This window comes from Euprymna scolopes, chromosome 15 (assembly GCF_053919585.1).
Source record: "Euprymna scolopes isolate OS-2025 chromosome 15, ASM5391958v1, whole genome shotgun sequence".
Classification (NCBI taxonomy): Eukaryota; Metazoa; Mollusca; class Cephalopoda; order Sepiida; family Sepiolidae; genus Euprymna; species Euprymna scolopes.
In genome coordinates this window covers 6,093,779-6,121,165 of record NC_136496.1, presented here as the reverse complement: position 1 = coordinate 6,121,165, position 27,387 = coordinate 6,093,779, and the positions used below count along the sequence as shown (strand labels likewise).

Here is a 27,387-nt window from a genome sequence, read left to right as displayed (position 1 = left end):
GGGCAGCAAGATGTTGGTTCACGTTGCACTTGAACTTCTGCACGTTAGTACGGTTGGGGAAGCAGTGCCCCTTCTAAATTTACTTATCTCACTCCTTTCCAACTCAAGACTTTTAAGTAATCCAATTTACCAAATTTCCACTACTAACGATTACTACGATGTTACCCCATTGACTACTGTACACTCATTAACCCTTATCCTCGAGTGGCCTCCGGGGCTTGATAGGTGGTGACTCCTATGCAAAAAAAAAAAAAAAAGACTCACTTATAAAATGAGAACTTCTACAGGTTTTCAGGTATGTTGAAAACGAATATCACGGTAATGTCCTACTTTAGCATTGAAAAAAGAAATTCCCAAAATATTAAATTCCAACAAAAAATTGAATGCAAAGTTTATTTGTATAAAAATAAATAAAAAAACACGTTTTAAACAGCATCTGACAATTTAACGGGTCTAACTTTTAGTATTCTCAGAATTTCAATACAACAATTTTTGAAAAAATTTTCTGTTTCAATTTCGTTATTTTACATGATTATAGTCACATATCTTCGGAACCCCTTTCTAGATGGGAATATTTACCGGCCACGTCAGAGAGTCGCTATTTTTCTCGATGATGGCCACAAAGTGGGTGTTCAATGTAGTAGAACGTTATAATTGAAAACTGATCCCCAACGATAAAACTCATAAAAAGTTTGTTTTTTTTAACCTGAAAGTCAAGTCTGTAATCGATGATATTAGGTTGGTGCATAATGTCGTTTTTGGATGTTTAACTATATATTAAAAAAAAAAAAAAACGACATTATTTTTTGCACCAATCTAATATTAACCGGGTAAAGAAAGTGAAAATTGTGGAATTTAGAGGGGAGGGGGCAATCTCATAGACGTCTGTTAAAAAAAACTTACTAAAAATTATTGCAGAAGCAGATACCCGGGAGTGAATTAATAAATTTGGCCAGAAAACATAGCCAAGTGTCACGTGCTGAATCTTCATATGGTCGAGTGATGGCAAACAAAAAAGTCGGTCGCAAATCTTGCAAAACCCGGGAGATGATGTCAAAGCGAGGTCAAATTTGGTGTTTAATTCACTCCCCGAGAATCTGCTTATGCAACAAAATCAGATAAGAGTGTAATCTGTTTGTTCAACAGTTGTTTATTGTCTACTGACAATGAACAAGACGTGACAGAGGTAAAGACAAAATAGAATTACACAATAATAATCCTCATCTCCCTCCCCCTCTCCAAGTTTTTGCATATGTGTCGATGCTATTGTTAGGTGGGACAAGCCCAAAGACTGACAAAACAACAACAATAAAAAAGGGGGATGGGAATCTGTAGGAGTACAGGGTAAACATTATATTGAGTGGACTTGGTCGAGAGGTGACTCAGGATTACGGTGGGTTTTCAACCATTTTGGTATAGTTTTAGCGCGGCCTGATCACCACAGTGTGTGTATACCAGGTGTGTGTGGAGAGGAGGGGGGGTTGTTAGCTAATTGGAAGGCTCTATATTCTGAGGTCGGGGATATCCGGACGGAATTACATGGCTATCAACAGTTGGTTGAGTGATGTCTGTCATTGCTGGCTCACTATGTGGTGGTATGTCCGGTTGGGTGGAATATACGGAAATAATAGGGGCCTTTGGCTCCGTAAATTTGGGTGATGTGGCATCATCATGTGCAACGGTTGTTGGTGTCCTGGTGGGGGCAGCATGGCGCAATCCAAAGTCGACTATGATTGTCAACCTTGGGGGAGGGAGTTGCACTGGAATATACTTTCACAGGAATTTTCTGTTCTGAAGTGTCACTCGCCTAGATCTGTCGATGCTTATTAAATATTGATCAAATTGGCAGACCGATTACTACTCCAGTTTTATCCCATTTGCGCAGATAAGGACCGACCTGGTTTGAATGCACACATGATCACCAACGACCAGTGGTGGGAGCCTTTGCATATGTTCCAATAGCCTCTAAGCACAGTGCATGTGCCAATTTCGTAGGGCTTCGTCACATGCTTGCCAAGTACTGTGCCATGTGTTATGTGGTTAATAATTTCCAGGTATAATACGTATGAAGTCACGAATGGGATGACTGAAGATACACATGGCTGGTGACAGCTTGCTGTCTTGATCTGGTATATTTCTGTATTGCAACATAGCATTTTGGAATGAATCTGTATCGATGATTCCGTTGGGGCCTGTGTTGAGGAGGCATTTTACAGTTTTGCCGCCAATTTCCGCTCTGCAATTACTGCAGGGGGGGGGATGCTACCGAAGATAACCTATGGTGAACAACCCAATCGGTGAGAAATTGCCTAGTGTTGTTAAAGGTAAACTCAGGTCACTCGTTGGAAGCTAACTCCACAGATATGCCATAGGCTATGAAGATCTGTCTTAGACAAGAGATAAGTCCATGGGCACCATCTGAGGATCTGTAAACTATGGGCCAGTTGGAATACCGTCCATCACAACTAGGTAGTGGTGTCCTTGATGAGTGAAGAAATCTGCACAGGGGCATTGAAAGGAGTATTCTAGGCTCGTTTGGGGAATTAGTGGAGCTCTCAGGTTTGATAATGCATTGCGGTTAGATTGCAAGCTCTTTGTACGGTGTGCTGTGATGGCTGACGTAATCCCTGGCCAAAATATGAATTCTTCAGCCCTTGCAATCATAGGCGTTACGTCTTGGTTAGCAGAGTGTAGAATACTGAGTATCTCATCTTGTAATGATGGTGGTATGATGATACGGTTCTTATAGACTTACAAATGTGACGTGGCATTTCATGGTGAAATTCAGGAATGTCAGATTCTATAAAGTTGGTTGGTTCAAGCATATATTCGTCAGTACCAATAGCCACGCATACTCTGTCCCATATGGCAGCTTTGAGTTTTAGTGCATTCAGTGATGCGGCTGCCATTGTAATGACACTTTCTTCTGTGTCACATTCGATTGTGTCGTAGGTTCTGAGGTCAGATAGTACTTAGGTTGAGTGTTTGAGAAATTTGTAGTCTGAGGACAGGGATGCCAAGTCGTTAGATAGTATGAACTTTATAGGTTCACCCGTCGGATGGCATGACATGCAGTCAGTGGCGCGATGCTTTACTCCGGGGATGTGGACCCTAGTAAATCTGTATCATAGTGTTTTTCCTTGAGGTTCCATAAGCAGGTGTTGGAAATATCTTCAAGTGATATATCAAGGAATATTTTCAGCAACGGTTTGTAGTCCACCAAAATGATCAAATGTGAACATCAAAGAACGAAGTAACTAGCTTTTTTCTAAGGTGTCTGCGAGTACCTCACCTTCTATCGATGCATAGCACGATTCTGCTGTATGTGTAAAATGGCTGCCAACTAGGGTCACTGGGGTGTGTTTAGTCTGAAAGCCGTTCTTAACATGGGTGATTGCAAAAACAAAGAAAAAAAACAAAGGGCAATAATTCATTTCTGTGTTTACAAAATACGGAATCGATTTACTATTAACGTTGTAACTAAAAACTGAGCACCCCTTTCAAATGTCGAAATATTGACTTTCTGGGGTTTTTTGGGGTTTTTTTTGTGTGTGTGATCATCTAGTATATTAGTGTCCAGTCAACAGTAATTGCAAAAAAACGAACAGAAAAAAAAATTTATAAAGGGATAATTTTCATTATGGTCCGCCGGATAATTTTAATTCCAAGAAAAAATGTACAACAATCTAAAACTGAGAAAGTAGGATAAAGAAAAGATGTTAATTTCTGAAGAATACATGTCATTTAGCGATGTTGAAGTCGTGTGTGTGTGTGTTATTTGTCACAGAAGAATTTATCTCTGTTCGATCATAACTTTTATGGTAGGTGTTCGACAGAGCTCCAATCTATGGTCCCTCCTCATAAAATGTTCGCAACAAATACATGCCTAGCTGCAACAACCGCCAATAACTTCTCTCACTCTCTGTGCCTCAAAATTAAATAAAAATTCCATGAACAGAGTTTCTTTCTAGAACTGTCCATCTGTCAAATGCAATTCTGTGCCCCTGCTTCCCATCTAACTATAACATGGTCATCTTCAAGTCTAATGTGAATAAATTTCTATTGAGCCGTTCTCTTAGATAATTTAGCCGTACTCAAGTTTCACCATTACTGATCATGTTATTTCACTGTCTACCTAATGCTTAATCTTTATCCTCGAGTGGCTTTCAGACTTTAATAAGTAGTGACTTTCAAGCAAAAAAAGTCGACATATGTGCAGCTACAGTAGCCATATTAAGTTCATAGGGCTTCTTGTCGAACCCCTGGGCCAGGGGGGATTTTGGCTGCACCTTAAGAGAGAAATGAGTTTGAATGCTTGCACCAATTCAGCGCCAAGCTTATAAATCAAACACAGATTCAAAATTGTAAACCATGAGCTGTTGTTGGCATGGTCGTATGTAATCACTTTGCTAGTAAATATAGTATATATTTATATATTTTCTTTTTTTATATGTGGGAGCCACCATTTATCAAGGCCCAAAGCCTACTCGAGGATAAGGGTTAATGAATGTAAGGTGCTAGTTTAGTAATCGTTAATCGTGTAAATTGGGTAGAATTTGATTATTTATGGGGACGGCTCAACAAGAATTTGTTTACATTGGATTTGACTGGTGGAAAATTCTGGGAAAGAAGCTTTGTTCATGGAAACAGATAGAGAGTGGGGAAAATTGTATATAGTGGTTGTAGCTAGTCGTGTGTTTTTTTGTGAAAGTTTTGCAAGGGGAGACCATAGATTGAAGTTGTCGAGCATTTGCCATGAAAATAACAAGAGAGCAGAGACAGACTTGCAACGTCTCTTCTGTGGAAAAGATGTTGCAGGAAAGAGAAAAAAGCATCACCTACTAGATTTCGAAACCGGTTTTAAACTCTTATCAAGGCAGGGTAGGGGGTACCGAGCAGCTTGTGTCTAGTACTCCATTCTAAGGTGTACCTGGCTCTTATACAGATAGAAGATTTCATTGACAGTGAGATAGCTACTGGAGTGGTAGAGTGATCCAATCATTTTTCCAGCGATATTGGCAACAGATTTGATGTACATGTTCCATTTCAGCTCAGGAGTGAAGGTCAGTTCCAGAAGCTTGTCAAGACATGGAACTTTCCCAAGGCGAGAACAATTCATTTAAATTTCTCATTTACTTTTATTTTCATTCGCATCTTTTACGCCACTGATACTAACGCTTGTGATTTGGTTAATTTTCAGATTGATCGTATCAAAAAGCGAATTAACGGATCGATAAATATGGTGGTACGAAATAATCGGCATGGTGTTCGCACCGGCAACACTTTAAAAGCTTCTAACAGCCGTTACCTGCGCGTTTACAGTCGCCATTCCGCTTTTGTCCGATACTATACACGTGGCGGCATGTCTGATGTTAAAAACGAAAACGAAGACATCGATTTTGTTGTGAACGGCAACACGCAAGTATGGAACAAAGTACACAACAACGTCGTCTATTCACTTAACAAAAAGGGCCGTTGGAATCTACCAGACCAACTTCAAGAATTCATCACAGACACAGACCACACGGATGACGATGTCAGGTTATCACTGCTAAAATCTAGCAAGTTGTGCCGTCAGGCAAATTCTTTCGGTTATTGGTCGACCAGTGGGGAAACAAGGAAAGTGAAGCCAAAGAAGTTCTTTCACAGAAATGCAGTTATCGATCCGTTAACAGAATGTTCGACCGATGCCAAAGAGGAGGAGGAAAAAGAAAAAGAAAACAAAGAAGAAGAGAAAGGAAAAAAAAAACATTCAAGTTCCGAATCCAAAAACATCAAAAACAAAACTTTGCCAAGTGACAAAGAAAAAGGCGAAGTCATTTATGAAGTCTACTACCCGGTTCCAATCAAATGTTCCATTGCACATAACCCAAAGTATATTCAAGGTCAGTCCTCTTTTTTTTTTTACTCCAAACAAGGCAGTTTGTTGGCAGCCATTTTACACACACATGTTGGCAGCCATTTTACACATACAAAATGTATTGCTACTTGAACACCTCGTGTGTTGAGATGGTACACACACACACACACACACACACACACACACACACACATACATGCACGTGGTCGGCAGGCGGTCGGCAGGTCAAGTAAACAAGACCACATTCTATACAAACTGGTTTATTACCATCAACTTGTTTGACAAATAATCCTAATAAAAAAAATCATCACTGTATTGTTTCACTTTTATCTTTTTTGCAGGAGAGTCTTTTTCTGTTGCCGTTTTCTAAAATCAAAATTGCACAATTAAATTATGAAATTAAAAAAATTATAAAATAAAACATTAATGAATATTGAAAATTTTTCTCAATATATATATATATATATATATATATATATAATTTAATTTAAATACCAAAAAAAAACAAGAAATGGGCAGGTGAAATTAAAATTTTCCCTAAGGCCTTATCGTCTGACCCTCTAAGAGGAAACGTCAGAATGATAGATTAAAAACTAAGAAAACGAATGAGGGAAGAGGGGAATTTTGGTTTCAGTTGGAAGAACAGTGGAGAAAAAAAAAAAAAAAAAAAAAAAAAAAAATCTCACTGTTCAGGTGGTTTTAAATCAATGAATATCTCCAACTGATGTCTCAGAATCTTTTGTCTACACAGGCTAGGTCGAGATACAAAAATACAAAAATTTGTCTACACAGGCTAGGTCAGATACAAAAATTACCTTTATCTAAAAATACCGAGTTCTTGGCTTCCTTTGACATTAATAGTCTTTTTACTAATATACCTTTGGATGAAACCATTGGTATTTGTGCTGACTATCTATACCGTGGCCCCTTAAAATCTCCACAATTTCCTGAACGAATTTTCGTTGAACTAATGGAACTTGCTACTAAATCAGTCTCCTTTAGTTTCAACAACATTATGTACCGTCAAATTGATGGGATATCAATGGGTAGCCCTCTTGGTCCTTCGTTAGCCAACATTTTCGTTGGATTTTTGGAAAACGAATTATTTTCCAAAATTACTAAGCCAGCATTCTACACACGCTACGTTGATGATACTTTTGCATGCGTTCCCTCTCGGAGCGAAGCTGAACAGTTTCTTCGTCTTCTTTGCAACCTGCATCCATCTTTACAATTTACTATGGAGGTTGAAGACTGTAGCTCTCTCCCATTCCTCGACGTTCGTGTTTTTAAAGTTGGTACTACGTTTGAGACCTCTGTTTATAGAAAACCTACATTTACAGGGCTCTATCTTAATTGGTTTTCTTTTGCCCCTCAGTCTAGAAAAATAAACCTCATTAGCGCTCTTACGCATCGTGCACTTATGATTTGTTCACCAAACCGTCTTGATACGGAACTTGGTGAAATCACAAATATTTTTCTTAATAATGGATATCCCATTAATATAATAAAATCTACTATTGAACGTAAAATTACTACATTTAATAGCGGTAAACATATTGGTCCATCACGTTGTCCCATTTATCTAAAATTACCATGGTTGGGTCCTGATGGCCTTCATATTGTTAAAAGGATTTCTTCTGCTACTCAACGGTGTTTTCCAGCTACTATGCTTAGAGTAGTTTACACAACTCGAACCTTTTTCTCTTCTTTTTGTAAAGATATTTTGCCAACCATTCAAAAGAACTCTGTTGTTTATAAATTCGTTTGTCAGTGTGGAGCTGACTACGTTGGCAAAACATCCCAAAGATTAGAAATGAGAATATCCCAACATATCCCTCGGGATATTCGACTACACCAGGTTTCGAGAGCATCCGGGCACTCCCAGGCTCATGAGTCTGCCATTGGCGATCACCTGTTGAGTATAAATAGGTGTGCCGATCAATATTCCGATGGGTGGTTTTCTGTTTTATACAGTGCTAGGTCGAACTATCATCTCAATATCATTGAGGCGTTAGTTATTAACAACTCTCGACCTAGCCTGTGTAGACAAAAGATTCTGAGACATCAGTTGGAGATATTCATTGATTTAAAACCACCTGAACAGTGAGATTTTTTTTTTTTTTTTTTTTTTTTTTCTCCACTGTTCTTCCAACTGAAACCAAAATTCCCCTCTTCCCTCATTCGTTTTCTTAGTTTTTAATCTATCATTCTGACGTTTCCTCTTAGAGGGTCAGACGATAAGGCCTTAGGGAAAATTTTAATTTCACCTGCCCATTTCTTGTTTTTTTTTTTGGTATTTAAATTAAATTATGTTTCCTCTGAAATTTCTCCTTCCATTCTGCTGTACCAAAAATTTACTTACATATATATATATATATATATATATATATATATATATATATATATATATATATATATATATACTATCAATACAGCAGAAAAGAAATGTTTACCCAATATAATCAGATAATTTGATTGAAACTCCATGGAATAAGGACTTTGAAAATTGTTTTTGGAGTATTCTGTTGAATAATAAATTTAATTGTAAATTTTAATTTACAGTTTTAAATTCTTTTATTTTCCCCTATATATATATATATATATATATATATATATATATATATATATGAGAGAGAGAGAGAGAGAGAGAGAGAGAGAGAGAGAGGGGGGGAACTTGTTTGTAATATACCGAATTTTACTGAGTTTGTATAATTCAGTAAATTTAATATACCAATACATTTTAAGCCAAAAAGCGATGACTTAAATTGTAAGCTACAAAATTATCATATTTCATAATTGAGCATTCATATATTGTTTTAACAAAACCAAGACTTCAAAGAAAGAATTGATAGCAACCAAAAGTGTATTTCATTGTTAGTTACAATTGTTTCAAGACTGATTGGACAAATTCAAACATTATTGCGTTTGAAAATTTTCACGTAACCAGCCTCTCTTCAGACTTATTAAATAAAAAACACTTTAACAACAGAACATCATGTAAAGACATTTCCCTTGGCTCTTGTCTAGGAGAAGCCCCATGTTTTGACAAGCTTCTGGGTTTGTCCTTTACTCTTGATCTGAAATGGAACATGTACATCAAGTCTGTTGCCAAGGTCGTTGGAAAGATGGTGGGATCCTTCTACCGCTCCAGAAGATATCTCACTACTGATGCAATTCTCTATCTATATAAAAGCCAAGTACGTCCAAGGATGGAATACTGCTGCCATATCTGGGCTAAAAACAGCCTATCCTACCTTGACAGAGTACAAAATAGACTTTGTGGTTTAGTGGGGGATGCCCTTTTCTCTTCCCTGCAACCTCTCTCCCACAGGAGAGACGTTGCGAACCTATCCTTGTTTTATCGTTATTTCCATGGCAGGTGCTCGTCTGAACTCCAATCTCTGGTCCCCCCTCGCCAATCTTTCATGAAAAACACCCATCTAGCTGAATCCACTGTGAAAAATTTCCCCCACTCTTTATCTGTGCCTAAATCAAAACGTAGATTCCATGAACAAAGCTTCTTTCTTAGAACTGCACGCTTGTGGAACTCTGTTCCGTCTGCCTGCTTCCCACCTGACTACAACCTTGATGTGTTCAAGTCCAACGTTAACAAATTCCTAATAAACCGCCCCCTTAAGTAAACACTTCATCAAATCTCCACACTAACGTACTGTACTTGCAATAACCCTTATCCCTGGGTGGCTTCCGGGCCTTGATAAGTGGTGACCACCATCTTATTTCTTCTTCTCATCTCCTTACTCTGCAGATCAATGGGCCCCAAACGAAGTAAAAAAAGGCAAGAAACACCCATCTTTGAATCACACGAAAACGTTTGGACAAATCTGGGAGGAAGAAAAAGAAGGCGAAAAAGATGCAGAAGAAAATGGCAATTCCTATTCAGAAGTTTCCGAAGACTCACAAGATGAAGAAAATGGTGACTTCCTTGTTGCAGCCGACACCAAAAGCGACAAGTTGGTTATTCACTTAGAGGATCTGATACAAGTTGTACACAAGGCCAAGCATCTTACAGAAATTTCTCCTCAGGTAAGTTACACTGATTCCAAATGTAACAGAGCGTGGAAGCAAATGCATGTGAAATGAGGTCACTGGTAGGAAAAAAGAAAGACTATAAAATGGAATGATCATGTTAGAGACGTGGATGATGTTCAAGAGCACTTGGGAATCACATTTTATTTAAGAAAGTACCTGGAAATAAATGAATCGAGTTATTACTTGTCTTATGTTCCTTGCAACGTAGACTGCATACAACATGTTGGTTGCTTGTGTAATGTTACACAAATATAATCTCATTTCTTGAGGAGACAGAAAGGGAGATTTGGGTGATTCAATTAGTGGAAAATAATGCAGACACACAGAGAGATTTTACATGGTGTGTGTGGGTGTGTATATGTGTGTGTGAGTGTATATGTGTGTGTGAGTGTATATGTGTGTATACATGTCTGGGTGGGTGTGTATATGCATATGTGTGTGTGTGGGTGTGTCTATGTATTTGTGTGTGTGCATATGTGTGTATATGTGCGTGTGAGTGTGTATGTGTGTATATATGTGTGGGTGGGTGTGTATATGCATATGTTTTTTTTTTTTTTTTTTTTACAAAGGCATCACCACATTATCAAGGCCCAGAGGCCACTCAAGGATAAGGGTTAAAGAGTTTACAGTAGAAATTGGTCAATATAGTAATCATTAGTAATGAAAGTTTGGTAAATTTAATAACTTATATGGAACGGCTCATCAAGAACTTATTTACTTTAGACTTGAACACAACCATATTGTAGTCAGCCGGAAAGCAGGAAAACGGAAGACAATTCCACAGGCGTGCAGTTCTAAGAAAGAAGCTTTGTTCATGGAATCTACATTTAGGTTTAGGCACAGATAAAGAGTGGGGGAAATTATTGATAGTGTTTACAGCTAGACAAGTGTTTCTTGTGAAAGTTTGGCGAGGGGGGACCATAGATTGAAGCTCAGTTGAACACTTTCCATGAAAATAACGATACATCAGAGACAAACTCGCAACATCTCTTCTGTGAGATAGAGGTTGCAAGGAGGAGAAAAGGACATCTCCTACGAGGCTACGAAGTCTATTTTGAACTCTATCAAGGCAGGCCAAGTCCTTTCTAGCAGCTCCTGCCCAGATGTGGCAACAGTATTCCATCCTTGGACGTACCTGGCTCTTATATAGGTAGAGAATAGCATCAGCAGTGAGATATCTACTGGATCGATAGAAAGATCCCACCATTTTTCCAGCGGCCTTGGCAACAGATTTGATGTACGTGTTCCATTTAAGATCAGGAGTAATGGTCAAGCCCAGAAGCTTGTCAAAACTTGAGGCCTCCTGAAGACGAGAGCCATTCATTTCAATTGATGACAAATGTGAATTAGAATGTTGATGATGTAAAGAGAGAAGCTTGGTTTTAGATGCATTAAAAGTAACCAGCCACTCCTTTCCCCATTGTACTACGTGCTCAAGATCAGAGGAGAGAGAATTGGAGAGAACTTGGTCGTTTACTGTCTTAGATGTGGTACCATAAATGGTAGTGTCGTCAGCATAAATGTAATGATGTAAGGATATGATTTGGAAGATCATTAATGTGGATCAGGAAAAGAGTTGGGCCCAGGATGGATCCCTGAGGGACACCGGCATTAATACTGTGAGCTTCTGATTTTTGCCCCTCAACTACTACTCTTATGAACCTATCAGAAAGAAATGATTTAATAATTGAGAAGACTTTTCCAGCTATACCATAGCTAGCGATCTTATGAAGTAAACCTTTATGCCATACCCTATCAAAGGCTTTAGATATGTCAAGAGCAATTGCCCTAGAAAGATTGCCACCGTCGAGAGATTTGCTAATCCTATGCGATATAACTGTAAGGACATCTGCTGTAGATCTAGCAGAACGGAAACCATATTGAGTGTCACTAAGAAGGTTATTTTTGTTGAGATGTTTGATTACTTCTGTATTTAACACAGATTCTAGCTACTTACTCATGACGCACAGGAGACTTATTGGCCTGTACTGAGAGGGGGATGAGCGATCACCTGAATTCTTAAATACAGGGCATACTGATGAGATTTTCCAGGGAGATGGGAAACTATTCTCCTTAAGACAACGTTTAAACAGTTTTGTAAGTATGGGCGCTAATTCAGGTTGAAGTTTTTTTAGTACTATAATTGGAATACTATCAGGGCCAGTTGCTTTACTCGAATCAAGGTTTTTGATTAGCTTCGCAACATCACGTACAGATATACGTATATCACATAGCGTGTTTTCTGATACAGGAGGAAATATTGGGGGTTGGCGGTTTTGGTCGCAAAGGGTAGAATTAGCTGCAAAGTTCTTGACAAAGAGTTTGGCTTTGTCTGATGCTGACGAGATTACCTCAGGTCCATTGATAATAGTTGGGATGGAGCACACGCTTCTGTTCAGGATTCTGTTTGCTATTTGCCAAAACTGGTGGGAACCAAGCCGCTGCTCAGCTACTTTGGACTTAACAGATTGAGCATACAACTCTCTTGCGTTCCTTATTACTTTCTTACAATGGTTGCTGGCAGTCCTGAAAACGGCTTTAGTTTCCATACATCTATTACGTTTGAAGCAGTGGAAAAAGTGATTTCTGTGCGCAATGGCAGCAGCACATTCTGGAGAGAACCATGGCTGGCTGTTAGGTTTTTGCTGAAACTTTTTAGAGGGTATGAAATGGTCAATACCTACAATTAACCATTCAGTTAGGTCTAATACTATAGAGGACACATCCTTTTTAAACATGGAATGCAGAGGTAGATCAGATATAAATGTACGGAAGCTATCCCAGTCAGCCTTAGTGTATCGATATACTGTACGATGAAGAGGTACGTCTGGGGACTTATTACATTTCATTTTTATCTTAATTGATACAACAGAGTGGTCGGAAGATCCAAGAGGCGACAGAACAGAAACTGAACATAGTTCAGGGCAAGTTGTGAGAAAGAGGTCTAGTAGGCTAGCATACTGGCCGTCATTATCGGGCACACGGGTAGGTTCCTGAACAATCTGAGTGAGGTCATAGGCAATGGAGAAATCATGACAGAACCTCCCCTCATCATTGGTCTTGTTTGAGTGGGTCAACCATTCGACGTTGTGAACATTGAAGTCTCCACATACGTGAATGTTAGCTGAAGGATAAGTAGAAAGGACTTGGTCAATTTTCTCAGATATGCTTTGAAAGATAGTAACTCCGCTGTTGTGGGGGCGATAGAGAGTAAATATAAATGCAGTAGTGTGAGCTAAAGCAACCCGGAAGCACATATAGGGTAAGTTAGGATCTTCCCTGGAGATGTCCCTCCCACATGGAAAGCTATCTTTAATATAGGCACATATTCCATGCCCATGGCGATCTTGGGGGTCAGATTTAGAAGTTAAGTTAGAGTATCAAATGTGTGTGTGTGGGTGTGTCTATGAATTTGTGTGTGTGCATATGTGTGTGTATGTCTGTGCATGTATGTGTGGGTGGGTGTGTATATGCGTATGTGTGTGTGCATATGTGTGTGTGTGTATATGATGGGAAAAATATGCTTATTCAATTATATTTCACCGTTTCTTTATACCAAGCCATTTAATTTATCAAGCTTGATGTAACTACAGAATTTGGAACATAAGACTTTTTGTCATTTATTTATATACTAGCAGATGTACTTGGTGTTGCCTGGTATAAAACATAACGTTAAATTCCTTTTAAAAAAATAAAGTTAAAAAAAACAGGAAGAAACTGAGACATGTGCATGCTAGTATTACATTTTTTTTTTCTAAACAGTTCATTTCTTGTTAGTAAAAAAAGAAAATAGTCAAGCTGAGAGCGAAACAAAAACCTAAAGACAGTAAGTCAAGTACGATAACCATTAGGCTAGCTTGCCACAATCTTTAAAAAGTGTTTTCAAACCTACTTATTCTTAACATAAGGAAGCTGTCATGTGAATGATCTGTGTATGCATAGTCATGAAACCTGGAACAAGCATGAAATGAAACAGATAAAAATCCGATGACCCCTAGTACCAATTTTTCAATTTTGACCCCTCAGCAGCGCTTTTTTTTTCAGATAAAAATGGATTAAAAAGTTTTCCACATGTCTGAATATTCTATATACAAAATTTCAAGTAATTCCAATATAGACATGCTTTCAGCCATCACTTTCTTACATATTAGAGACCCTCAATCAATAGCAATTGTTAGCTAGTCTGAATTTTGACAAGGGTCACATTTAGTGCATGTCATGATAACCTTAGTCTGCAAACAGATTCGTTTCCAGACACAGGTGATGTAAAGTTGGGGCAGGAATGTCAGCATATTAAACGGTAGACTAAAAGAGTCAAACAATTACAAATGACATCACGTTTTTGAGCTAAGCAAAAAAAGAGCTTTTCAAATCAGTCTCTCTGTGGAAGCCGTGCAAATGAGACACAACCAATAATGTAGAAATAATCTTAGTAAAATATTGTCTCAATGTCTCTGTCCGCGTGTGTCACTCATCTTACTAAGTTAGAAATTAAAATTAAGAAATAAATAAATGCCTCCGTTCAATCTTGAAAGATAATGGATACCTCCTGTAAGGATGGTTGCTTGGGTAATTGTGAGGCAAGGGTTGCGCAATCCCAACCACACCTCTCCTGAATCAGGAGCTTGCTTGAGTTCAGTGGCAAGCAGAAGTCTAGGCCAACTGGAAACAATGCCGAGATAAGCAGAGAGCACATACAGCACTTGGTAATCCCAAATGATCACCCATTTAAGTACTGACCAGGCTCAATGTTGCTTAACTTTGGTGACCTAACAGAAATTGGTGTGTCGACATTATTATGCTGTACAAAGAATTAAAAATAAAAAATTAGATAAGATAGCATTACTCTTTCTCTCCTGAATTCATTCTCTCCAAATAAAACCTTGCGGAAAACTCGGCGAATATCTCCTTGTGTTCTCTTTCTTTACGAAAAGAGGCTTATTTCTAAAGCAATCACCAGATGAAACAGAAATGATGAAAAAAGAGCGATGGGAGATTGAAGCTTAGTTGATTTGTTTATTTCCTCTAAATTCATTGTTCTGCGGGCTGAATGTCGAAGACTCCGTAAAATAAGAATAAATGTTTGCCTTAATCTCTGAATTTGCTTTTTCGTAGGATACTCCATTGGTTAAAGCAACACCCAAGAAATACGGAAAAGGAGAAACCATTTTGATTCCGAAAGATTTTGGTTCCAGTTCCAAACCTCTGCCAATGGTTCCAATCCATAAGAGCAGCTTGGAAATGGTTGGCACCGTCATCATCATGACATCAGCAGATGTCACCTTCGAAGCCTTGAAAGAAAAATTTGGACCTCAATTCCATCAAATCAACTGCTTCCCTCGTAAATTTTTGATTAATATCACTGAAGAATTGAACAGGATTCCATTTCCAGGTCAATTCCGGAGCGCAAACCTCCACTTGGATTTGTCTTCCTATCTGATTTTCACGCATCAGGCGGTTCATGACACAAACTCTGACATCTACAGGTAAGCACGGATGTGAATTCTCTGTTGTTTAGTAGAATTCTGCAAAACCTGGAAAAAGTAGATTCCCGCATAAATCACGTTTTATGGACGTGAGTTCTTTTTTTTTTGGTGGAAATCCGCTTCCTGTTTTTTTGTTTAATGAGAACAAGTTATTTGTATTATTTGGATTCATCGGACTACTGTTCTCATCCTGAGTGTGATTTTCACAACGTTTCAGTCAATGTAACCTCCAACCTTCTTCATTGTGTTTCTTGTTGAACTCTGGAATTTGGACGGAATTTCGAATAAAACCCTTTTTTACTTTATGGTGGTAGCATGTTCTTGTTCCATCAGCCATGATTGGATAGAGGTCCGAAGTGATTTGAAATTGTATTTTTTGGTTGTCCACACTGAGAATTGAACCTTCAACCTTCAGGTGAATATTACTTTTACAATTGATTTTTCCAAGTACTCTAACCATTGCGCCACCTGCCCGTACACAATGACATGTTGTGAAAATGACACTCAAGATAGGAACAGTAGTCCAATGAAGTCAAATATTACGAATAACTAATCCTCATCTCAAAAATTCCTAACAAAGATCCATGGTGTAGTGGATAAAGTACTTGGTAAAATTCAGTTGTAATTTACAATCTTCTGGAGGTTAAAGAATACTCAAAATACAATTGCAAATTACTTAGGAGTCCTACCTAGTCGTGGCTGATGGAACAAGAGCATGCTACCTCTTTGGTATGAAATAATGATTCCGTTCAAAATTCTATACAGATTTCTGAGTTTGACAAAAAGATTTCCAAGTTCGACAAGATAAATTTGAAGAAGTTCAAGGTTACATTAATTGAAACATATGTGTTTACCTTTGTTCTTGTTAGTGCATGTGTTGATGTGCATAAGCTGATAAAGCTGGTATGTGAGTCATTGAGTTCTTTTGCCTTGTCATTCTGGCTCAAAGGCATGGATTAATATGTTGAGTAAACGTTCATGGTTTCCTGGTAAAATTTCTCTCAAACTGATTTTCTTGACCAAGTCTTATAAGAATTTTTTAGTTCACACTGGTTTACTATATTCACGTATAGGTGTTACTTTTGGGTGGTTGGAAATATTTCTATTATTTGAAAATTCTTTGAGTTTACACTTTCATGCTGAACTTTGCTAGTTTTATAAAGTAGTGGAGAGAGTATAGCGAAACAAACTGGAGAAAGAAAGAGGTAAGCAATTAGAACCGTTTGTGTTTCAGCATTCGTTCCAATCAGGATCTAAATGTCTAATATACCGCAACTCAACAGTTTTGAATTTCTTTGGTCTGTCATTCTGTTGTGGTCTTGAAGAGCCACTAAGAAAGACATGGATGTGGGTTAGAAAAAAAGGTATTTGTATTGAGAACAAAACTGAATATACAGTGAAACAACAGTCGTAGCACTTAACACCAAGATGGCATACCATCGCACCATCACAACTACTAGAGTTGGTATCTTTCGGTCTATTTATACAGTTCGGAAGAGTTCATATTTTGTGCTTGGATAAGTCCCCACAACACATTCTTAAATTTAAAAATGGATTTTTTTTATGCCTTAAATTTTAGGCATTTTCTAGAATCAAAATCATTGATTTCGATCAAAACTGAACTTAGGATTCTAGACATAAGGTTTAGAATCTTTATATCTTGAGTTTAATCAAACCGTTTCTTTTTAATACTTATTCAGCCCAAACAAAACATTGTTTGTATTGTTGCAACATCTGGGCTGGTCCATCTACCACTAGTCTGTCTCTCTTGGATAGGGGCCAAAAAAGAGTTTTCAATCTAATAGGTCCCACTTTGTCAACTAAGCTCCAGCCCCTGTCCCATCGCCACAGTGTTGCATCTCTGTGCCTGTTTTACAGATATTTTAATGGAATGTGTTTTGATGAACTCGTTGCACTTGTTCCCCCCCCCCCCGACATACATATTCCAGACAAACCCACTTAGCAACAAAATCTTTACTGTTGAGGCCCCTAAATGTCAGAAAGCTTTTTACTCTAATAATTTCTTCCCTCTAGACTTTGGAATTCCCTTCCTGCTACCTGCTTCCCTGACTGTACTGATATGCAGAAGTTTAAATGTAACGGAAACCAACATCTTGTTAATCTTTCCTAGGCATGGTCCCAAATAGTAGCCCCTTATGTCCAAGTGGTGACATGCCTCATTAGAGGTGAATGTAAGTAAAAAAAAAAAAAGCATATTACCTCTTGGGCATAACAAGCCACTATTTGGGACCATGTCTACAGGGGCATTGTACATGAAGTTGTCCATATTTCATTTAAATTTCTGCATGTTAGTACTGTTAAGGAAGCAGGAAACAGGGAAGGAATTTTAAAGTCTAGCAGCTTGAGTTAAGAAACTATTAGAGTGGAAAGCACTCCAGCATCTAGGAATGTCTACATTGAAGGGGTGGGATTTTGCTGCTTGTCGGGTTAGTCAGGAGTATGTACATCAAGAGGACACAATTACCTGTCCTACGGCGGGTATTCTTCTAGTTCCTATATAAATATACTAACAACGAATGAGTATGAATTGAATTGTTAATCTTTCCATCTCGTTGACCCTTATCCTTGAGTGGTTTTAGCCTTGATAAGTGTTAACTTATTAGCAATAAAAAAAAAACCATTAAAATTCATGCTTTTTTTTTTTTCAGGGTCTGCTTAAACATGAATCTATCAAAAGACACTGCCAATTTTGGAATCGAGACCCTTTTCAAAATGAACGACTACAAAATAGAAGAGGTTGTCAAGGCTGCGGTTTGCTTTGTAGAAACTCTGCCTCGGGATGTGTAAGTAAAAAATATATGAAATCAAAAAGCGCAATGAGTTAGGCTGTTATCTTCCCTATTTTATCATATAAAGTTATCTTGTTAGATTTTAAAAGACAGACTCAAACAGCATTTAAGCTGACAAATCAAACTTTGATTCTGACTAGCCAATTTTAATTTGTTATTGTTGTACCATGTTATTGTGTATATAATGATCTAACATATAAAACTATCCTGTCGGATTTTTACAGTTAAACTCAAATAACATTTAAGCTGACAAATCAAACTTTGATTCTGACTAGCCAATTTTAATTTGCTATTGTTATACCATGTTATTGTGTATATAATGATCTAACATATAAAACTATCCTGTCGGATTTTTACAGTTAAACTCAAATAGCATTTAAGCTGACAAATCAAACTTTGATTCTGACTAGCCAATTTTAATTTGCTATTGTTATACCATGTTATTGTGTATATAATGATCTAACATATAAAACTATCTTGTCGGATTTTTACAGTTAAACTCAAATAGCATTTAAGCTGACAAATCAAACTTTGATTCTGACTAGCCAATTTTAATTTGCTATTGTTATACCATGTTATTGTGTATATAATGATCTAACATATAAAACTATCTTGTCGGATTTTTACAGTTAAACTCAAATAGCATTTAAGCTGACAAATCAAACTTTGCTTCTAACCAGCAAATTTTCATTTATTAGTGTTGTACCCAATAACATTTATTGGGTATATAATGACATATTTAGCTCTAATTTATTTGAAACTATAACTTGCTAATAGTGAAATAATTAATAAAATTTTAAACTCTTTCTGCAATTAAATCGTTTTTGCAATAAATGAATTTCAGTCTATGCCTGACTTGCCCACCAAGTTCCATTCAGTTTTGGTTGATTCACTGATAAGCACATCAGATACAATGTGCAATATTTATTCTAAAATATAGGTTCAGGATGAAACTCTTCAATTCAATGAATTGTTTTGATAGACATTATGTCTAAGATAACCTACAGATAAAAATCTGGGTAAGGAGGGAGTTTATAGCCTTACTGATTAGGCAATGTTTCTACATATCATTCAATAAAATAAAGACTGTTGGCAATGCAAGACTGAAATTTGGTGGATAAGTCAGTTATAGACAGAAGTTTATTCATACCTAATATGATTGGATTGTAGCAAGGAGTGTGAATTTCATGATATTCAACTTTCTTAAAGATTGGATGAAAAAAGAATTTCTATTTTAAATATTTTATGCTTAATTATTAACTTATTTTGTAAATTTTCAGAATATTCAAGAAATTATCAAATTATTTTATACATTATCAAAAATTTTTATAAATTATCAAGTTTTTTATGTTAGATTATGAAATTATTTTATAAATTATCAAATATTTTTATGTAGAAAGATAAAATTGATTTATAAATTATTGAATTATTTTATGTTCAATTGTCAAATTAATTTATGTTTATTTTATAAGTTATCAAATTATCCAATTTTTTATGTATAAATATAAAATTATTTTTATAAATTATTAAATTATTTTATAAATTATACTATTTTTTACGTATAAATATAAAGTAACTTTACAAAGTATCAAATTATTTCATGTTAAATTATTAAATTATTTTATAAATTATTAAATTATATTATAAATTATCAAATTATTTTATGTTTAATAATAAAATAATTTTCTAAATTATCAAATTATTTGGTGCTCAATCATGAAATTATTTTACAAATTATGAAATTTTTAATAATTAAGTTTTTATAATTTATCAAATATTTCATATTTAATTATTTAATTATTTTATAAATTATCAATTTATTTATAACTTATGAAATGTGTTATGTTGAATTATGAAATTATTTTATAAACTATTAAATTATTTTACAAATTATCAAATTATTTTATTAATTATCAAATTATTTTATAAATTATCAAGTATTTTTATAAATTATTAAATATTTGATCTTAAATTATGAAATTATTTTATAAATTATTAATTTTTTTATATATAAATATAAAGTGATTTATAAATTATTAAAGTATCTTATAATTATCAAATTATTTAATGTTTGATTGTCAAATTATTGTATAAATTCTGAAATTAATTTATAAATGATTAACTTATTTTATGTTTAATGATCAAATCCTTTTATGAATTATGAACTTATCCTACATAATTATTAAATTATTTTATGAATTAAGTATTGAAGATTTTTTATGGAATTAAATATATAAATTATGGTTTCCAATCTAACTTCCTTTGTCTTACATAAAAATATTTTGTTTCAGTTTTGGAGAAAGAGCCAAATATTTGGTAAAAAATTCTTGGTTAGATTTGATGAATTTACAAAGCCAGAATAAATGGAATCTGAAGTTGAAAGTCTCAAATATTGCATATTCGTCGTTCCTCATGGAACAAATGGTAAGAAAAAGTTTTCTATCCTTATGGGTAAACAAAATTTAATCTTTTGTGTTTGTGTAAAATTATCTTTTTCCAAAATTACTTGATTTACCATTAAATAACCTGAAAAGGGTTGATATGCTGTTAAACAAATCAACCAACACTCAACTCTCTGAATAAATATTTAAAAAACTTGATTAAAACTTTTATGAAAATGACTGAATTTAGCATTACATAACCAGAAATAGGTTTGATATGCCATAAACCAAAACAACTCAACCAAACACAATGAATAAATGCTTGTGTTATTTTGATTAATTGACTATTATTCTCATCTTTGGTGTTATTTGTACAACGTTTCAGTTGCTGCAACCTTCGACCTTCTTCAGGTGTTGAGAACATGCTTCTTTTCCTACTAAGGAAAAAAAGAGTTGGCTCTGCATTACAAAAATTCTAACCGTTTGTTTGATGGTGGATCCATAGATCATAAAGAATGTTCAATCATCAAGGGTTACTAAGATATTTGTTAAAAGTTTTTCTATGACCCAATTTTTCGGGATATCTATACTAATTGTTAATAATAGTAAAAAAATTGTTTTATGAAACAGAGGATCGATACCCCTGTGTATTTTTTTTTTTAAATAAATCAATAGATATTTGAAGATATTGAAGCATAACATTTTTTTCAAAATTAATGGATTCAGCATTAAATAATCTAAAAATGGTTGAAAAGCCGTAAAAAAAGTTGATATGCCGTAAAATAAAATAACCAAACATGCAGACATCGTGCACAGAAATATATCCGTTTGCTACATAAAATATTTTATTGTTTTTATTATTTATTACTTTAATTTTAGATAATTTTCATAATTTTTGTATATATTTCTATTCTCGACATGATAATTGAGTGAGTAATATTGTTTTTGCTTAAAAGGACATATTTTAAAAAATTGATCTCTTATTTTTCTTTGTCTTTGTATAGAAATCCCTTATTATATTATTATTATATTATTAATATTATTGTAGTTCATTCGTAGAAAAGCAATGCAAGTCTTCTTTCCCATAGAGAGCTTGTCGTAACAAGAATTATTAGAATAAAAATTCACTAACAAACGACAGCTCGACAGCCTGGTTGCCAAGGTGCAGTTTCTGCTCTTGCACTGCACCAAAATGAGATTAGTTCTCGGTCAATGGAGGGGGAAACGTTTCTATGCTGAGAAAATTTTATTTTTAAGAAAAATTTTTTTAGTCCTACATTAAACTCGACCTTGTGTCAGATGAACATGTGGCAGCAAGGGACTTTTTAAATTGTGTCGAGACGGGAGAGTAACGTGTATTGAAAACTTTTGTTAAAAAAGAAAAACTGCCGACCTGGATTTTTATTTATGTCTTTTCTTTGTTTATAACTGCAACGTTACGTAGTCATTCATTTGAGTCAGGCTCAACTTTGCTTAACTTTGAGGATCTAATAAGAATCAGCGAGTCACGTGCCAAGCAATCAGTTCTAGGTGGCAGCCTTCAGTACAGGTGATGCTAAGAATGCAATTATGAATGACTATTCTTGGTAAACAGGGTTACTTGAGATACATCACATGGGGACAGCACCTTATGCAAGTCTGTCCTGCTTGAAATACAGCCTTCAGTACAGGTGATGCTAAGAATGCAATTATGAATGACTATTCTTGGTAAACAGGGTTACTTGAGATACATCACATGGGGACAGCACCTTATGCAAGTCTGTCCTGCTTGAAATACAGCCTTCAGTACAGGTGATGCTAAGAATGCAATTATGAATGACTATTCTTGGTAAACAGGGTTACTTGAGATACATCACATGGGGACAGCACCTTATGCAAGTCTGTCCTGCTTGAAATACAGCCTTCAGTACAGGTGATGCTAAGAATGCAATTATGAATGACTATTCTTGGTAAACAGGGTTACTTGAGATACATCACATGGGGACAGCACCTTATGCAAGTCTGTCCTGCTTGAAATACAGCCTTCAGTACAGGTGATGCTAAGAATGCAATTACGAATGACTATTCTTGGTAAACAGGGTTACTTGAGATACATCACATGGGGACAGCACCTTATGCAAGTCTGTCCTGCTTGAAATCCTACCAGTCAAAGAGACAACCTTATCTAGTCACACTGATGAGTCTTATCAAGATGCAAAAATATCTTCTCCTAACTTTTAATTTTTCTCTCTCTCTCTCTCTCTCTCTCTCTCTCTCTCTCTCTCTCTCTCTCTCTCTCATTTGATTGTTCATCTGTTGGTACGACGACTGTCTAGAAATGGATGACACATGCTGGGAGTTTGTTTTAAGTGTGTTAGGGTTGAGACAAATGGAGACCAGATGAAATACAGCCTTCAGTACAGGTGATGCTAAGAATGCAATTATGAATGACTATTCTTGGTAAACTGTGTTACTTGAGATACATCACATGGGGACAGCACCTTATGCAAGTCTGTCCTGCTTGAAATCCTACCAGTCAAAGAGACAACCTTATCTAGTCACACTGATGAGTCTTATCAAGATGCAAAAATATCTTCTCCTAACTTTTAATTTTTCTCTCTCTCTCTCTCTCTCTCTCTCTCTCTCTCTCTCTCTCTCTCTCTCTCTCTCTCTCTCATTTGATTGTTCATCTGTTGGTATGACGACTGTCTAGAAATGGATGACACATGCTGGGAGTTTGTTTTAAGTGTGTTAGGGTTGAGACAAATGGAGACCAGATGAAATACAGCCTTCAGTACAGGTGATGCTAAGAATGCAATTATGAATGACTATTCTTGGTAAACTGTGTTACTTGAGATACATCACATGGGGACAGCACCTTATGCAAGTCTGTCCTGCTTGAAATCCTACCAGTCAAAGAGACAACCTTATCTAGTCACACTGATGAGTCTTATCAAGATGCAAAAATATCTTCTCCTAACTTTTAATTTTTCTCTCTCTCTCTCTCTCTCTCTCTCTCTCTCTCTCTCTCTCTCTCTCTCTCTCTCTCATTTGATTGTTCATCTGTTGGTACGACGACTGTCTAGAAATGGATGACACATGCTGGGAGTTTGTTTTAAGTGTGTTAGGGTTGAGACAAATGGAGACCAGATGAAATACAGCCTTCAGTACAGGTGATGCTAAGAATGCAATTATGAATGACTATTCTTGGTAAACTGTGTTACTTGAGATACATCACATGGGGACAGCACCTTATGCAAGTCTGTCCTGCTTGAAATCCTACCAGTCAAAGAGACAACCTTATCTAGTCACACTGATGGGTCCTGGATATGACCTTAAACTACATCCAGTGGTGAGGCCCCAGCTTGCGGGCTTTGGGGAGTGTGGAGCCACCCTTTAATTACCATTGCTCCCAGGTCCACTCTGACCCGGAGTGGTAGTATCTGTTAGGGTCCCAACTATGGGTTAAATAGAAATCAACTTGAAAACAACAAATATATTCTATTTTAAAAAATTTTTCTTCAAAATAACTGGATTAAATAACTGAATTAAATAACCCGAAAAGGGTTGATATGCCGTAAAACAAAAACAACCAACCAACCAAGTCACACTGATGAGTCTTATCAAGATGCAAAAATATATTCTCCTAACTTTTAATTTCTCTCTCTCTCTCTCTCTCTCTCTCTCTCTCTCTCTCTCTCTCTCTCTCTCTCTCTCTCATTTGATTGTTCGTTCGTTGGTACGACGACTGTCTAGAAATGGATGACACATGCTGGGAGTTTGTTTTAAGTGTGTTAGGGTTGAGACAAATGGAGACCAGATGAAATACAGGAGCTATCGGATGTATCAATGTCCTCCTACATGCAGCACCTGGTATTCCAAAATTGGTCACCCATCTGGTACTGGTTAGGCTCAACGTTGCTTAACTTTAGTGATCTAATGAGAACTGGTGTGTAGTATATATTTAATAAGGTAACAAGTAAAATTATACACATATCACAAAGTTTCCTCCTTGTCTACTCCTAAGGAGTAGGTAAAGAGGAAACTTTTAGGTAGGGAGGGAGCTTTAAAAAAAATGTCTGAATACAATCAGCTTGCCGGCTGAAACAAAAATGTGGTAGGCAAAAAAAAAATAAATGTTCTGTCAGCAACAGTACAACTTCAAAATAGTCAATGTCGCCCACCTCCAGAAGAGAGGGAATTCCTGTCCGTGATAACCGTGGTAAAAGAAGACACACTCCAATCGCCAGAAACACCCACACACACAATTTGCAGGACGCCCCAACTCGTCTCTAGCCTCCTGCTTTTATAGTGGCCGGGAATTATCCATTTGCATAATCACATGAGAAAGAAACGTGATTTTCCGAGAGTTGCATGGGGTAAATGCTAATAAAAACCCCCGGACGCCATCTTGGAATTCTCTTTTTCCCCCCAACCGGTGACACAACAGACGTACCCGAGGTAAGCTCTTTTTCCCCTCATTTTAGTTATTGCTACTTCTGCTACACCGGCCAAAAACAAAAGTGTTTGCTATCTTATTTTGCTAAATCTCACTTCAGACAAATCCTAACATGTTGTTCTAATTCTAATCTTTTAACTTCTAAGGAAATTTTTTTTACTTTTCTGCTTAATTTAACCTTATATAAAAAATTCTGTTTTGATTATTATTTTAACATATCCACATCAAATATTGCTACACAAAAACCTAAAATACTTTCCCAGCCAGAAATTTCACAAGTTTTATCTCTAATAACAACTTTACGTTTTTGTACATTTTTTTTTGTGAATTTTAACAGGTTGAAAATGACTTACCTTCTGACTTTGAAATTATATCGTCCGAACCAGACTTTTGTGACTTGTGTTTTGAAGAAATTGATCCCTCAAAACTGGAGAGTAAGAGCGCAACTGCATTACTTCAGTGCAGTCATTGGTTCTGTGATGATTGCTGGATTCAATATTTGATCTCGGAAATGACGAAGAAAGACAAGCTGGCCATCAGCTGCCCTGTAAGTTGACATTTTATGTTTTTGATGTATCTTCTTATTTTTATGAAAGGCTTGGTCTGTTACACCTGAGTTTAGTTTGTCACACCTAAGTTTGGTCTGTCACACCTAAGTTTGGTCTGTAACACGTCATGAGGACATATTTCCTCTTAAAAAATGAAGAAATTATAATTTCTTTCACAAATAATATGGTTATCTAAATATAATAAATATAAAATATAATAAAAATATTTATTAATATAATTAAATATTATGATAATATAATAGTACTTAGAAATATTATACGATAATATAAAATATAATAAAAATATTTATTAACAATATAAAAATGATAATAAAATAATAGTAAAATATTATATAATATAATACAATAATTGTTTTATTTTTTTTTCTGTTCTTGGCCTTCTGGCCAAGATACTACTCTTAAGGTCAATGGAGGAGAAACCCTCTATTCTGAAACAATTATTATTTTTAGTCCTTACCAGAGTGCACCATTTGCTTGGTGAGGGGGGGGGGCTGGTTTTCCTCCACATTAAAAAACGACCTTGTGTCACATTTTGCTTTGATGGGGGAAGCAAATAAATATTGTTATATACATAGAAGACTGTTAAAAGGGACGCAACTGAAGGCGATCACGTAACTCCAACCGGAAACATAAGAGCAAAAAGAAAATCTCGGTCAATAAAACGAGAAAACTAAACAACAAACCTAAGAGAATCATCCTCGCCAAGAAAGCGGACATTTTATGGTAAATTATAGATTTTCCGAGTTTTAGTTTGACTAAAAGCATTTATCACTAAATATTATCAAATGCAAATATTAAACACGCAGAAAGACTGGAGTCTAAAACTGAGTTATTTCCCTTTGACCATTTGATGCCTGTAAAATAGTTTTGTTTGTTTTATCTTTTTTTTTTCAATAAATTTCTTTTTTTTTTCTTTTTTTTTTCTTTTTTTTTTTCTTTTTACTCTTGATTTTTTTATTTAAAATATACATGTTTACTGTGTTTTTTCCCCTCGACTTAACACAATAACGTAACACACATAAGTTTGGTTTGTTAGATCAAAATTTGGACTGTATCAACGAATGTTGGACTGTCATACACTGACGTTTGGATTGTCACACCAAAGTTTTGTCTGTAACACACAAATTTTGTGTATCATATCAAAATTTGGATTGTATCACCGAATTTTGGACTGTAACACACTGAAGTTTTGTTTGTCACACATAAGTTTGGTATGTCACACTGAAGCTTTGATAGTCACACTGAAGTTTGGACTGTTACATTAAATGTTTCTCTGTCATGCTGAAGTTTAGTTTGTCATGCTGAAGTTTGGTCTGTCATGCTGAAGTTTGGTCTGTCATGCTGAAGTTGGGTTTGTCAGTCCTAATTTGGGATTGTCACACCGAAGTTTTGTCTATAACACATAAGTTTTGATCTGTCACACTAATGTTTGAACTGTAACACCGAATTTTGGTCACACCTAAGTTCGGATTGTCATACAATGAAGGTTGGTTAGTCACACTTTGGACTGTCACACAATGAAGTTTTGTCTGTCACACTTAAGTTTGAACTGACACACATTGAAGTCAGTCTGTCATGTTTAAGAATAAGAATTTTGCTTTTGCTGTCTTATTCAGTTTTGTGTTGTTAATAGATAGGGTTCTGAGAACAGCAAAGAATATACTGTTGTCCTTGCCCTATTAATAAACCCATAATAAGTACCTGTTATTAGAACTGTTATGTTTTTAGATATGCATTAGTAATTATGTGTTACGTCTTTTATTGGGGATCTTTTTGACATCTTTAGTCTATAG

General features: G+C 35.9%; 1 protein-coding gene across 2 annotated transcripts in view; it reads left to right on the top strand.

Annotated features, from left to right (window-relative positions):
* LOC145293714 (uncharacterized) overlaps window positions 1–27,387 on the top strand; it is a 47,740-nt gene that overhangs the window by 4,174 nt on the left and 16,179 nt on the right. For both annotated transcript variants that reach the window (XM_080140152.1, XM_080140151.1), the window contains exons 2-7: window positions 5,201–5,885; window positions 9,627–9,904; window positions 15,026–15,396; window positions 18,066–18,200; window positions 20,498–20,630; window positions 25,363–25,572. In XM_080140152.1, coding sequence (XP_079996278.1) covers window positions 5,240–5,885; window positions 9,627–9,904; window positions 15,026–15,396; window positions 18,066–18,200; window positions 20,498–20,630; window positions 25,363–25,572 — 1,773 coding nt within the window. In that variant the 5' untranslated portion in view covers window positions 5,201–5,239. The remainder of the gene's footprint in view (window positions 1–5,200; window positions 5,886–9,626; window positions 9,905–15,025; window positions 15,397–18,065; window positions 18,201–20,497; window positions 20,631–25,362; window positions 25,573–27,387) is intronic.